General features: G+C 39.0%; 1 protein-coding gene across 1 annotated transcript in view; it reads right to left on the bottom strand.

Annotated features, from left to right (window-relative positions):
* The window catches only part of ETNK1 (ethanolamine kinase 1), a 31,964-nt gene extending 17,608 nt beyond the window's left edge, over positions 1-14,356 (bottom strand). Inside the window, exons 1-4 of the mRNA XM_032105633.1 lie at positions 14,054-14,356; positions 4,310-4,569; positions 3,454-3,594; positions 2,602-2,744 (exon numbers count right to left, since the gene is read on the bottom strand). Of these exons, the coding sequence (XP_031961524.1) occupies positions 2,602-2,744; positions 3,454-3,594; positions 4,310-4,569; positions 14,054-14,209 (700 nt within the window). The 5' untranslated portion in view covers positions 14,210-14,356. The remainder of the gene's footprint in view (positions 1-2,601; positions 2,745-3,453; positions 3,595-4,309; positions 4,570-14,053) is intronic.
* Positions 14,357-15,442: the final 1,086 nt, after the last annotated feature.

Here is a 15,442-nt window from a genome sequence, read left to right as displayed (position 1 = left end):
TAAAAGCAGTATGTGGCATGACTATGATTTTTCTTTCAAGTCTGAAAATTTAATGTGAATTTAATGCAGAGGACAAGTCTAAGGCAAAGCTCAGGAACAAGCCACAATTATTCGTACTGCACTGGACACAAGTCCTAATATGTCCTGGTAGTCTGTAGCTTACACACACACCCACACATGCCCCCCCGACTAGTAAATGTGCAAATTAAGCATTCAAAAGCAAAATTATAAATACAGTATTACTAAAACAAACAAATTAAGTTTTCTTTGTGCCAGCTTCTGAAAAGCCAGATAATACTACTAGCTTTGTACAAATTTTACTGAGGAGTAAATCAAAAATAAGGTAGTTAAACTAGAAAATCAATTCTCTCTTGTTTTCAGTTTAGGCTTACCAAGGTCTTCTGATACACAGAAGCCTTTCTAGATGGAAAAGTGAATTTAGTCAAAGTATTGCATTCACCAAAGCTGTTAACTACCTTCAGACAATCTGATGCCATTCCTAGTGAAGCTCCTCTTTAAAAAAGATTCCATTTTGTGCTCTTGTGAAATTATTTGTATACCAATAAAAGCTTTTGCTCTGCTAAACACTATTCCAGTTATACATGTTTCTTTACAGTTAAAGCTGAGCTTCCTGTTTATGCTCTGTAAAAGTGTGCTATAAAAAACGGCTTTCAAATGACAATCATCCTTTCTACAGATGGCATTGAGGTTTGGTTACCATGAAAATGGTCCCTGCTGTACCCAGATTGCACAAGTTTTATAACACAGTACATGTACAACATTCAAACATATGTTTAATAATATAAATCATAATTTCAAGTGTTTCCCCCAGCTGTGTACAGCTTGCTTGAAGCCTAAGTACTTTACACACCTCCCTCCTCCCCACCCTGTCTCCAAACTCAAATCATTCACACACTTGTTTTGTAGGATTGCTCACAAATGATGCACTACTGGCATTGTTTTTTCTTCCATTCTGTTTACAAAAAGAAAAGCATACAGCATTTGTTTTTCAATTAGGAGCTTCAAGTCTATTGACCACGATAGAGAACCTCTTAAAGGAATTCCTCAGATTTTTGTCTTTGTGTTGCATGGTTCTACTATGAAAAGTGTGTATAAAAGTTACTTTTACCTCAGTGGGTCTGCTCTGGAATGCTAAAACTCAAGGTAATTTCAGCACTAAAAAAACCCACATGGTAAAAAGAGATGGTACTAGAGTATCACAACTCCAAGAATGTAAGACGACAAGTCTGGTCTTATGCACACCTTCCATGCTTTCCCTCCTTTCTCTATTTGAGCAGAACTATAGTCCATCACTGAAACTCAGTAAAACCACTCAAGCTTGGTACTAAAGTCATAGAATTTAAAATTCATGTTAATAGCATTGTTAGGGTGCACATACACATATGGGTATACATAACTAAAAGTAGCAATTCCCTTCAAAGGTGCTATTACTCAGAGGGAAACTTATATACAAGTCAACAAAAGAGTTTATTTCCTCAATACACATGGTGATGCAGAATTCACATATGATGCAGAAATGTGTTATCACATACAGCCAATTTTCATACTAGAACAAGCTCCAGCTTGGTTTTGTTACTTTTTTTCTTTAATAGTTAAGATACATAATTCTAATAGGTCAAAGACCAATAATAACTGACAGCTTCAGTTCCATTCAGTTATTTACTTCACTCATTTTGGGCTTACATACCAACAATCTCACCCAACTGGCACAAAAATAAGCAGCTACTAGAAGGAATGCATCATCCTTATTTCAAAACAAAACCTTGTAAACTGGTTTGTCACATTTAGCTGAGCTCGCGTATCTGAAATGGGAGGAAAACGGTGTATTTTTACTGCACAGCAGCCATTTTAGTGTCAAAAGTTTGCCTCGTTTGTTTTAATACCTGATTGATTCCCTTAATAACCAAACCCCAAACCACTAAAATCAATAAGCTGTGGGTTTATATGGAAGCTTTAACAGATCTTAATAACATGAACTATGAGTTAAATGTATTGGAATAGAAACAAAAAAGTAATTCATCTTTGCCAAGATGTCTGCTGCCTACAACAGTTTAAACAAAGCATGTATTTACAAAAGAAATCTTTTAAGATGTCTGTGTACCTCATGCAAAAACAAATTGAGCTACTGAATGTAGTAGTTAATATCACTAAGACGGTTCATTATGAAAGGGCATTCCCCCTGATCACAAACCAGAACAAAACACATTGCAGGACACAATTTTCATATTATTTTCTATACTTGCATGATTTTTTTTTTTCTTCCTAAAAGCTTTATATAACCAGAATAGAATTAACATCCAGTCACATACTTTCAAGCCCAGGCATACAGGCAAACTGGAGATTAACAAATTCATGAGTTCATTAAAGAAAAGCAAGGAACACTGATTTTTTTTCCTCTATACAGTAACATACAGATGAAAATTAGCTAATTAAGCAACTTAGTATTTGCACAGGAATCACTACCATTACACTGGATCTTAAAAGCTCAAACTGAGTTCACCTCAACAAGTGAGTAAAACAACACCACTGATACAGCACAGAAAAAGCCACTCACTACTCATTGTTTAGTTCAACACCTACCTCGTTTCTTGTTGTAAATAATATTCTTACACAACAGGTCATTGTGACAGAGCACCACTGGTGATCCTAAATTTGACAGTCTTTCCTTCATCCAGGCCATCTCTTCCTGAAGAACTTGAGGACTCGGAATATCACTTAAAAACCTTTTCAGGTATAAGGAAACAGAGTTAACATTTAATACTCTGTGTTCCATATCAAGCATTTGTAATGAAGTATTTTTCTCTACATTCTTCTGGCAAATAGTTCAACAGACCCTTTCCCAAATCAGGGCATTCTTTCCCAAGACACAATAGCAGTCAAATTATGAAAATCATTTTTCTCTGTCCTTCCCAAAAAACAATTTTCTGAAGATTATCTGTGCTGTAAACACAACAGTAGTCCAAAAATCCAGAGCAGAATATGAATACACTCCTGCGCATTTTAAAGGTGCAAAGATTAAAAGAATTATTGCATGAATTTAATTCACTTTTTTTTCACATTACATTACTTCCTCCAAGAAGAATACACAACAGTATTAGGTACTATATGTATCTATACTAAGGAAATTAACATTAATTTTTAGTCTAGTCACAGTATACACTTAAATAGCCATTTTATCCTCTTCATTTTCAGTTATCTATTAATGTTTTCTCACTTGTCTTAATAATTTTGTTGTAAAAGAAAAACCACTTTGCCAGAGCATTCTCTAATTACAATGCAGCAAGAAGGGCATCCATGATTTTAAACTCACATGAAGAATATTTTTAAGCTGGAGTCTGCTTCCTGAGCAATATGAAGTCTGATGATATTGTACAAACACAAATTCCAGCAGAAGGAATTTGAAGACTGGAAAGAACATGATGACATACCCACCTTTTATTTACTCCCTCATCTGCAAATTCTGTAGGTATGAGAGAGAAGTATTTTCCCATTTTCAGCCACAAATTGGATTTAGGGATCCATCCATTGTGTGCATGAATAGTATGGATTTTAGCAAGCTGTCTAGCAATGAGTCTAAAAAAAATTAAAATTAAATTAATGTTATATTTAACTGAAAAATTCTAAAAAATGCAACACAGGAATTCAAAGAGGGTTTAAAGAAGAGTAGCACAGCCATTGGGTAGCATCTTTCAAGACTCAAAAGGTCATTAGGATCATTACCTGTGGGAAGGGAAGGGAGAAGGATTGGAGTTCAGTTACAGCACACAAACTTCACCTGCATTTACAGTCTACTCTTGCTTATGTTTTGAAGTATTGATTTAAATTAGCTGCTATTTTTAGACAAATACATTTCAGCACACACATGAAAAACTAAAATCTTTAGACATCAGCACTTTATGTTCACTGCTAATAGTTTAAAAAATAATTTCTCAATGGAATTTTCTGGGATCTATTCACAAAAGGAAAGTATTGGAAACAGTTAAAAGTACTTTAACCAAGTCCAACTCCCTACAACTCCACCATATTCAATGGCCTCTGTAATGGTGATGTGCAAGTGTTAATTACTCATGATAAACAGACCTTTAATGAGTACAGTCTTCTGTGGAGGCAGCAAGGATCATTTTTTCAGCACTGAAATACCATAACTAAGACGGTGTGAATATCAGCTTAGCGCATGCTTATAGAAATACTGATTTTCTGCCTGCGCAAACTCTGCTCGAAGTCCTTCAGGCCGGGCAGAACTTCATTAATGCACAACGAAAATAAGAAATTTTTAAAAAAAGCTTACCTGAAAATATCTGGATTGCACACATGCTCTGGATCCAAGGCTTCTCCCTGCATGAACTCGTAGCACAGGCCATTGTTAAAGGTACAGTAGAGCTGAGGTGCACAGCCATGGGCCTGCAACACACGGAAACTCTTCACCTCCTCATCCCGATCTACCAGGAGCTCAGTCTTGTTCCCATAGATCCGAACTAGAACAACATCATCTGTTATGTCACCCACGTAGCAGCCAATTAATTTATTGGTGATTCCATCGGTGAATAGCTGAAAAGCAAAAATAATGCATAAGCAACTCAACTCTGCATCTTCAACAAGCAGGAAAAGAATGCTGGGTTATCCTTTAGTTCCCAAAACACAAAAGTGTACTAGATTGAGCATTAAGAAATCTTTAAGACAGAGGAATATCATGAAGAAAATACTTGAATATAAATTTTTTTTAGTATTTACAGTCATGTCTCTTCTTCCACTCTGTTGCCCTCAAAACCTTAATTCTTAATTCAAAAAGAATAAACCCTCCCACAGAACACCCTCACAGTAAAACAAGCAAGCAGCAAAAAATAGCTTCAAGTTGGATAACACAAAAATTTTTTAATTCATAATAGCAATGAGGCCAGAAAGTCAGCTCAAAAAGAAAAGAAACCTATTTATCAAGATCAGAATACTAAGTGTTCGATGACAACAGTTTGAATTCCTTATTTACTCATGTCCAGTCATGCACCCTCTGATATGACTTCTCCCTCAAGCCCTAAGTCAGGCCCAGAACAAAAATACTGACAAATTCAATGATCTGTTGTGTGTCAGACCTAATTCTGAGCCATAATATTTAATGAAAAAGTACTTTTGCTGAAAACACATGCCAACAACAGGCAACGTATCTACAGTCATCATAATTCTTTAGAACCTTGGACAGTGTGGGTAGGGTTTTATTATGGATGGCGGGGGGGAGGGGGGTGTTTAGGGGGTTTTTTGTTTGTTTTTTTTAAAGCAGTAAAACACAATTCAGAAAGTTTGACTTCTATTCCCCCATCCCCTTCAAGATATAGCCTTTATTTTCAAAAGTAGTATCTCTCAAACACAAGTGACAGATTATTTCCAAATCTCAGGGGTTTAGACAAGTTGAGAATCATGAGCAAATTTTTTAATTACTAAAGAAAAAAAAAAATCTGAAGTTGGGTCAAGTCTCCCCCTTTAGGAAAAGACAAGACTTTTACAGTAGATGTGTTTTAGCTCATATGCCTTGCTTTTCCCAACACCCCTCATTTGATGAGGTCAACAGATTCATCAATAAATGCAGAAAACAAGTGGGGAAGTTTTAGTTGTCATCACAAATTGGAAGAAATAGCTCAAGCTCCTGAGAAAAGATGCAGAAGATACAAAGGTACTCTATTTTCTTGAACAGTTACAAACAGTCTTGCAGAAGTAGATATAGCAAATTATATAACTTTCATCTAGACAGGGTTACTTTAAATTCAAATAAAGCTGCTTACAAAGCCTCTTTGACTCAAAACTCAGACTTTACAATTTATGGGGACATCTTATTAATAGCTATTATTTTAATAACTCAGGATGAATAATGAAGACTCAAACAGTCTTCATAGTAACTATTACAATGTTAAGCACTGCAACTAAGAAAACTGTTCCATTTAGCACCATAGATACTGGGCTTGAGCAGTGTTTCACTGAGTACTTAAATGCATTTCAAAATGCTTGTAAATCACAAATTACACCTTTATACTATAAATATCCATTCATACTCTTCCCAGTCATAAGCGTATGGTCACAGAACTATTCGGATGAGGAAGGGACCTCCTATGGTCATCTAGTTAAACCTCCCTGCTCAAGTAGGGCCAACTAGAGCCAGCTGCCCAGGACTGTGCCCAGGGAAATCTCCAGGAATTCTGGAGACTTTGTAACCTGTCTGGCAGCATGTTCCAGTGTTCGACCACTCTCATGATAAAAAAGTGGTTTTGTTGTTGAGATGAAACTTCACACTTTTTATTTTGTGCCCATTGCCTTGTCTGTCACTGGGCACTGAGAGGAGTCTGGATGCCTCCTCAATTCCCCCCCACCAGGTATTTATATATCTAAGACCACAGCAAGCCTCCTTTTTTACAGGCCAAATAAGACCAGCCTCTCTTCATATGAAAGATTCTCCAGGTCCCTCTGTCATCTTCATGAACCTTTGCTCGACTTTCTCCAATGAGCATGTGTCTTCCTTCTACCGGGGAGCCAAGAACAGAACACAAGCACTTAAAGATGGCAAATCAACATAAAAGTACTAACTCTTATAACTTTTAACATAAACCCAGAATTAATTCGTTTAAAAAGTATGAAGAGCACTTTGCAGAAGTGATTCATGTTGAGCTGTTCGAGTTAAAAAGCATCTTATCTGCCATATTTAGATAAAAACTTCCAAAATGTAGTTTAAAAGGAAAAAATGTACTATTAAAAAGATACAGCTCTAAGGTCATCAGAAATAGTGATACTACAAAAAAAAAAAAAAAAAAAAAAAAAAAAAAAAAAACAAAAAAAAAAAAAAACAACAAAAAAAAAAAAACCCACCCAGATGTTAATAGTGCTGATGCAAAGCACTGAATCTCAGTTGTTATGCTGTTGAACAGAAACTGCTGGGCACAGTTCTATCACCTTCTGTCACAGGTCTATTATTCCCTTCAAACAAGTCTCATTAGCACTAATAAAGAGAAATCTGCAACAAGGAAATTGGACTCCCTCAACTGTTAATTTAGGAACTCTACTTATTAGCATCTATTTGTAACATGCTGCTACAAATAATTATTTACACCCAGGAGCATTTTAGCTATTGCTTCTTAAAAAGGCAAAAGGGTTCACTTACTTTTCTAATAACATTATTCAAAGTAGACAATTTCCATATTCCATCATAAGAAAACATCTACTGTTTACTACCACCAGTAAAAGAAAATAATAGTCATTTTATTTTTTTATTCAGAATGCCTTTACATTAGCACTTAAAGAATCAGCTTAGAAGGCCTTGCCCAAAACATAACCTGAAATGAAGCAGAACAAAACAGTTCTCTAGCAAAAGCATCACTTGAGCATCATATGCAGAGAACAGACTCTGATGTGGATAAGATAATCAGCAAACTATCATAGCCACATGGAAGAAGATGGAAGAATCTACAGAATGCAATGAAAGTAGAAAATTCTGGGAATAAATTTTAAAAAAATACAGAGACAACAGAGGTTAAGAACACAGTGCAACACAGAAAAAAAATTCCAGCAGCAAGATTCTGACACTCCTGTAAGCCACAAAAACTTAATTAATCTGATATGCGCTTACCACAGTTTAACACATACTTTCAGATGAGGTGATACAAAGGTAAAATTAAATTCTGAAACATTTCTGGCAATTCTATTCATACTGCCCACAATCAGATCTAGCTTGAATCCAAAGCTTTCTAGAAAAAAAGAAACTGTTTACTGAAATGCAGACTAAAGCTGAGAAAGCTACAAATAAGCTTAAGTTACTCAAGTCTCAGAGAGCAATACATGGTACAAACAAGACAGGCCAAGAGAGCCCAAGAAGTGCAAATTCAACCAAGACATGAAGCATCTTTGAGACAGTTTACCCTAAAAGCACTGTTACTAGGTTATTAGATTCCTGGAAAGGGCATGTGATGCCTATGTCCCCATCTAATAAGCAAGTGTTTCATGAAAAGCTTCTATCTAATCCCATCGTTCCAGGTGTTCAAAAGAACGAGAAGAATGAGAACAAAATTGCAATCACATGTAACAAGAATGAATAGACAGAAATAAAAGTGTCATGGGGCAATGTAGAAAGTACTTATGACTCAGAAGAACTGTAAAACCAAGCAGATTTTTCCCTTCAGACTGAGTTATTACATCCATAAGCAGAGAACACAGGAAACAGTACTGTAGTGCGATAAAAAGCAGAACAGTGATGTAAAGCTGCAGCATAAATAAGTAGGGATTCCCCAGATTCTGCTGCTGAACCCCAGACTGACTTTGAGATCTCCAGAAAGGAAGAGACATTAGTAACATGCTTCTTTAACGCTCACAAAACTTCAAGTTTGTATTGTAAATCTAAGTTGATCTTTTTTCTGGAAAAGTATAGTCTACACAGACACATCCACAGGTATACAGATCAAGAACTTAATTTCTTGAAACAAGGCTAGTTATTTTACTCTCTCTAGCTATTGTAACTCTTTCTGTAGCTGTTCATAAAAGAAAGACAAAGTACAACTATTGGAAAATGCCTTGGGTAAATTCTCATATGTTCAGCAGGGCTTATAAGAAACCTCACTCAAAGGTCTCCAGGCTCTGGCACCATATCCTCTAGTTCATTACACTCAGCAGGAAAAAGCCACTGTCTGCATGATTTAGGTGGTCAGATGATCAGGAGCAAGATCATTTGGTGTTAAAAACACCAAGAGAAGCAGGAAGCAAGGAAGTTTACAGCACTATTGTCTGCTAAGTTTGGCCAGAGACTGAACTAGCAGTTTCTGCTCAACTCTTGCGGTACTCTGCATGACAGCAGCACGGAGAAAGCAATGCTTGGAGTGCTGGTATCACTTTCACATGTTTTTTTTTGGGCTACTAAACCATCAACAGTTCAGCTTCAAGGTGTGTGTGGGTTTCGTTTTGGGTGTTTTTTGGTTGAGGACTGGTTCTGATTGAAATGTGTATCAAGACGTGAAAGCTTTTTATAATTTTTTTTAAATGCCAGGAAAAAAAAAAAAAAGAACAAGTAAGTTACTTATTTTTCACCTTGTTTCTGAAGAATATTCTTCTACTTGAAAACAGTCAACATCAGGTAACTGGTTAACACTTTTTAAATTATGAATTTGCTTTACAAATTTTGTGATACTGATTAAAACAGATACAGATTTAAAAAAAAAAAAAAAAAAAAAGCAGCTAATAGGAAAGGACCCTAAGCCCCCTGGAATATTTTGACGTAAAATATTGGGGGGGAGGGAGAGGGACAGGAACTAAACCTAAACTGTCTTGGATTCTTCCTTTCCAAAGTTACAAACCTGTAGCATAAGGTATATGCCTTTACATAGACTCATCCAAGCTGTCCCTAAACAAATATTGATTCTCTGTAATTAGAGCCCCAGTCATCAATAAACACACCTCTATCATGCACAGCTGAATTACATCAGGTACATATGGCGTATCACTTACATAAAATGCCACTACAGTTTCTGCCTCACATAGACACCACAAAAACCTTTAAAAACAGGGGATTGAGATAATCAAGCTTCATCAGAAACTTAAAAGACTGGAGAAACCAACCCAGCCTCTAAGGACATCCAATTCTGCTGGCATTTCCCACTTACTGTGACATTGCATTCAAGGCACACTTCAAATTACAGTTTTTCCACAACACGAGTAATGCAGCCCATTCTGCAGCTCTAACTTTTCTTACTCTTTCCCTCACTCATCACTTCTCCATTTGGAGGTATCAGCACTTCCCTGTGAATTCAGTCCTTCCTCTTCACGTGGCAACTGCTTTCCCAACTGCTGGAGTGGGTGATATCCCCAAATCAGCTGAGCAATAAACATCTCACTTGAAAAATGTAACAGCACTGAGATACAAAATAAAGTTAGTTTACTTTGTTTCCCAGAGACTAGCATTTTCAATTTCAACACTTTTAAGCCCACGCTCAATCTGTTTAAATAAACTACAAAATACTCCAACAAGTTCAGAACTCTGAATCAAATAATAGTTTGTTATAAAAAGAATATCAACACAAGCAAATAAATTAGATCAGCAGCCAGAAAATACTGCCTGAAGAAAAGCTATTGAGTGCAAGTCAGGATGAAAAAGCAAAGAAACAAGGACAAAAGCTAATCTGGTAAACATAAAAATAGGTGGGTGGTTGTTTCACTGGCAAAAGTACAATTTTTTTATAAGCATGGGTCCATCCCATGTTCACATTTCATAGCTGTAGGAACAAATCTCTGGGAATTATGAAGTGCTGGAGTCGTAAAATCATGCAAAGAGCTGGCAAGAGCAAAGACAAGTAAATCTCAGGGAAAAAAAAAATTAAAAACCAAAAACCACAGTACCAGAAAACAAGCAAGGCCAAATTATTTCAGAGAATTAAAAAAGAAAACCAATCCAACTTATTTGGAGATGATAGTTGCTTGCAGGATTTGCGGGGGGGGGGGGGGGGGGGGGGCGGGTTATGGGGTGTCTTCAAGAAAAATTTGATTCCCTTTCCAAAACAGATTCTTTCCACCTCTCCTCAGGTTTCATCCAGGACAGGAGCACTGTTTGCCAGCCTAATATTTTAATGATTTTAGAACTTTGAATGATTCTTCAGCAAATTTTTTTCCATATATATCATTCTGTTCCACCCAAATAATGGTATAAATTAACACTTTTAGTATTAAGTCTTTTCACCAATAAAAACAGGCAGCGTTTATTCTCAATATTAAATATTACTTCAGAATGGTAAGAAATACTGATGGTTTTTCCTGCAGTATAATATTACACTGCAGAGAAGAAATTGTGTATTATCCCACTGAATCCTTCTTTGCCACCAGACTTACAAGAGGTAGACAGTAATGGGATAAAAGAACCCCAAATGCGCACTACTGAAGTGGTAACTAATTTTCCCATACTGTAAGCAAACACTGGCCTTCCTTGAATCTCCTTAAAAGAGAAAAAATAAGGAATTCATAAAGTGGGCAACAAACTACAATCTGTGAGTGTATTTTTACAGTAGGAAGGGTAATACAACCTCTTTAAAAGAGAAAAGAATTTTAAAAATTAAGTTTTTATATTTCATTAAGAATCGTGCAGAATATAAAAATTGGAATGCCCACTGTCAAAATTCAAGCTGCCTACAAAACTCAGAGGCCCTGGTTTGAGTTAGAAGAGCATTTTTTAATGAAATTTTAAAAACCTATTTCTCATGTTCACTACAGCTAACTTCTGAATTTAGCAATCAGTGAGTTTTTCAGCAAGGTTGGGAGAGAGGCTTCCACAGATTCCTTCCAACCTGAACTACTCAACATTTCTACTACTAAAAAACAGCCATTCCAGAATCAAAAGTGACTACCGCAAAAAGCAGAGAAAGCAAACATCAAAAATTCAGGAGTTAGAAAATCAAGCACCGAATTCCATACAGTTCCTAGGACATTTTCAGTTGACAACTGCACAATGTACCTACATGAAGATGAGTGTTTAGACAGAAAAATTCTGTTTCTCCCTAGCAATGTAGAATAACTTGAATATTTGTACTGCCCTGTAGGGATAAAATTCACATATAACTTGATATAAAGGAGATACATTACAGTATAGCTGCTTCCATTTCAAAAAAAAATGGGTAATGCTTCTGATGTTACAGACTTTCTGATAAATAATGCAATAAAAGAATAATTTAAGCACTGAAGATTTTAATTATTTTCATCTTCCGTCCCTAAATTTGTGGTTTATGCTATGGTGTAAAAAAAAAAAAAATTAAATGTTAAAATATATTCCTGATTTTAGGTACTTATAAATCTTAGGAAAAGTGAGGATTAAGCTTTAACATATACTAACTATAATTTCAAAATTGTTCAGCTGACTAAACAAGTTAACACACAACAGTAAATTTTTGCAAGAGAAGTTAACTAACTTCTTCAAATCAAACTCTGGACTCTTCAATGTCTTACTAATTGTTCTGACCCAAGAATTACTAACAGCAAAGGTAGCTAATGGCAGAGTTCACCAGAGGAAGCAGTAGTTCATTAAACCTATCACTGTTCTTTGTCCACTTTGCTGTTTCAGATTAGTCAGGCAAATTTTCCATGCAATACACGAGTCCCATCCTCATCTCCCACCTAAACACTTGCCCCTCTAAAGGGCGGACTCCAGGGCATCCTCCTGTTCACTCCATCACCTTCACAAAAAAGAGTCACTTTTCATTTCAACACCTTTTTGTATTTGATGCATGTGCAACACGCATCTGTAACTGGTTGTATTGCCATCACGGCTGCTGGAACCTGTTTGAAACCACAGGCATTCCTGCTTGTTACACACTCACAGCAGCTTAAACACAGGCTAAAGAGTTAAAAATAAGAGGCCATTAAAGGGCTTTGTGAATAGATTGTTCTCCCACTGTTCAAAAGGAAAACACCAAGCTGAAAAGTGTTCTTAAAGTAACTTGGTTAAAATTAAACTCAAGACATTTTTTAGACAGAAACCTCTAACCACAGACAGTAATCTCCTACTTCACATCTGCATGATCAGTAAAAGAATCCCGGTTCCGCACCAATGGTACTGGTGTTTTTTATCCTGTTAATTGCTTCTGTCAAAGGGAGTGGTGGAAGGAAGCAACTTTTTTTTTTTTCTTAAACCTACTAGAACTTTATCCAAAGGATAGTTATCCCTCCTTAACAGGAAAATGTTTTGGTTTCCTTTTTCAACATCCCTGAATGAAAGAAAGAAAAATATTCTGCTAAGAACTGCACTCATCGGAGAACCAAAAAAATAAAACCATGTATAACTTCATGTAGCCCTACAAGGAGCAAGGAGTTGGATTATGCTCATGCATCCCTTCCAACTCAAGATATTCTATGAACTCTAACAACCTCGTTTTTACATGTTGTAGAACTATTTTCATTGCACCTCGAGATCTTGGGACAGTGCATAACTTATGGCCACTGCCTCAAACAGGTTATTTAGAAAAAGCTCATTAGCTTTATTTTCATGCTAACTGGACTGACGTGTCAAGTTTCATTTTCCTTTCAAGACACTTCAGAAAATTTCTGTCAAATTATGTGCCATTACCTCAATGTGCTCAGCTTTCTGATACAAATTAGTTCAGGCAGCTCTCTGAAGAGGAACTTCATTGAAATAAGACACCTCCACGTAATAGCAACTGATGAATAACACAGTTGAGCATATCATAAAATGCTCAACTAACCACAGACTGAACTGTTATTTTAGCCAGCCAAATTGGCTAAAGACTTTTTAAGTCCAAGGGACCATGTTAAGTATATTCTAGAAGCACAAAAGCAGCCAATCCTCCAGCAGATGACTCGTCATAAATACGAATGACTGTTCACCTAGAGAACACCAGAGAGAACAGCGGTACTTCTGCCAAGAGCAGAGAGCAAGGGCGTTAGCGGGTCGGGTGTGTGCCGATACCGCCAGCCTAAACCCCAGCCCGGCTGCGAATACATGACAGATATTTATTACATTTTTGATTACAGGAAGCACCCAACAAAGGCTCCACGGCCCGTGGGAGCGCCCCAGACCGGCAGCAGCGACCTCGGCGGCGGTATCCCCTCCTCCGGCGGCCTGTCCCCGGTTTACAAACACGCCCCACCCAGGAGAGACACGGCGAGGGCGACTCTCAGGAACACCTCCTCTTCCTTCCCTCGCCCCCGGCACTAGAGCTCTCCCTGCCGCTAACGCGGGCAGCCGAGTTCCAGCGGGGAGGGCATGGGAGGAGGAAGAGGGAAGCGGGCGATGGGAGGGAGGAGCGCCGGGAAGGAAGGAGGGAAGGCGGGAGCCGGGGATGCTGCCGCGCCGCGCCGCCCCGCCCCGCCGCCGAGCCGCCTAGCAAATGGGGCTCCGCGCAGGGGGCTGCGGCGGAGAGCGGGGGAAGGAGGGAGGGGGAGGAAGCGAGGCACCAGTTCCCCCGCACAATGGCCGCTCGCCCTCCCCCCTTCCTTGCCTGCTTTTCCCCTCCCTCCCCGAGCCCGAGCTGCCGCACCCCCCGCGGGAACCGGGGCGCGGACTCCGCCGTACCTGCAGCGTCACCTCCTCGGGTCTCCAGTGCGGGCGCAGCCGGCGCAGGAGCTGCAGGGCGCCTTGGCGATACCCGGGCCCCTCCCGTTCGCTGACGGTGATGTCCAGTTTGGGAACCTCCGGCGAGCCGGGCGGGACGTGGATGTAGTTGGACATGACAGCAGGCAGAACGCGGCGCGACACGGGGCGACGAGAACGGGCAGCCCACGCTGGTGCTTCCTCCGCGGCGGAACCGGCAACTGAGGGAAATTTCCACTTCAGCTCCCGATAAAGCGACTCCACCTCCCCCGGCTGCAACGCGGAGCAGCCTGGGAGAGCGGGCGGAGCCGGGCAGAGCCCTGCCCTCTGCCCGTTCCCCTCACCTGCCTGACCCCTCCAGCATCCGCCTTTCCCCCTCCAATGCCCCCCTGTCCCACTCAGCATCACCCTGCCCGCCGCTGGACCCCGCGGCCGTGGCGCAGCCAGGGAGGGGATTAACCAAATGTGTTCGGGGCTGCTGCGGGAGAGCAGGCGTAAAGGAATGTGGGGCTGGCAGCTGCCGCGGCGCCGCCCGGGCAGTTACCGGGCGAGCGGTTGATCTTAATCGGGCTTGGAGTTATCTACTGCGGTTGATTTTTTTGTCTTTAATTTGCGTCTCGGCTTTCGGAACCCCTCACCGCCTCTCCCCTTTTGTTTGCCATGCCCCTGCAGGGCGCGTACCTGCTCAGCACCTTGATCCGTTCCTTCTACAGAACAGTTACATTCTTTCATTTTTTTTCCCCCTGACTTATTTTATTCTGGAAATGTTGTTGCCTTGAAGTTATTTTCGGCGGGGAAAAAAAAAAAAAAAAAAGCCCAGACTATACCGCAGCTTGTACCAACCAGGAGAAAAACAATCCCATCTTTTTTAGAAATATTTTGATGCTCCCCCTAATAGTCCTACGAGTATCAGCCTCCTTTCACATTCTATGATCTTCCCACATAGAGAAACACTGAACAAGAAGTTCCTCTGTAAAAACTACTGAATTGAGTTAGACGAAGACACAAGAACTATGTAAACAGAGTAATAATGGGGCTCTCCCCTGAAGAGCTGTTACTCTAAAACAGACCCAGGTCAGGGGATCTTTAATCTTAGTATTCTTTTCTATCTAAACTTTGATTCAGACCAAGCATTTAAAATCTTCAGAGCCAGGAATCTGTCTGTGAAGCTCGAAAAATAAATTTTCCTTCTGCTGTATTTTAAATTAAAATTTAATGTTTATGGGTTGGTGTTATTAGTGTAAGTATGTTTTTCTACATTAATAGGATTTTTCTATCAAGGATTAAAAGGGAAAGAATATTGGGGTCTGAATCAAATTTCAAATGCCATAAAATTTCACCCATTCTTCCATTATCCCACTTCACTTTTTC

Source organism: Corvus moneduloides, chromosome 4 (assembly GCF_009650955.1).
Source record: "Corvus moneduloides isolate bCorMon1 chromosome 4, bCorMon1.pri, whole genome shotgun sequence".
Lineage (NCBI taxonomy): Eukaryota > Metazoa > Chordata > Aves > Passeriformes > Corvidae > Corvus > Corvus moneduloides.
This window is presented reverse-complemented; position numbering and strand designations above follow the sequence as displayed.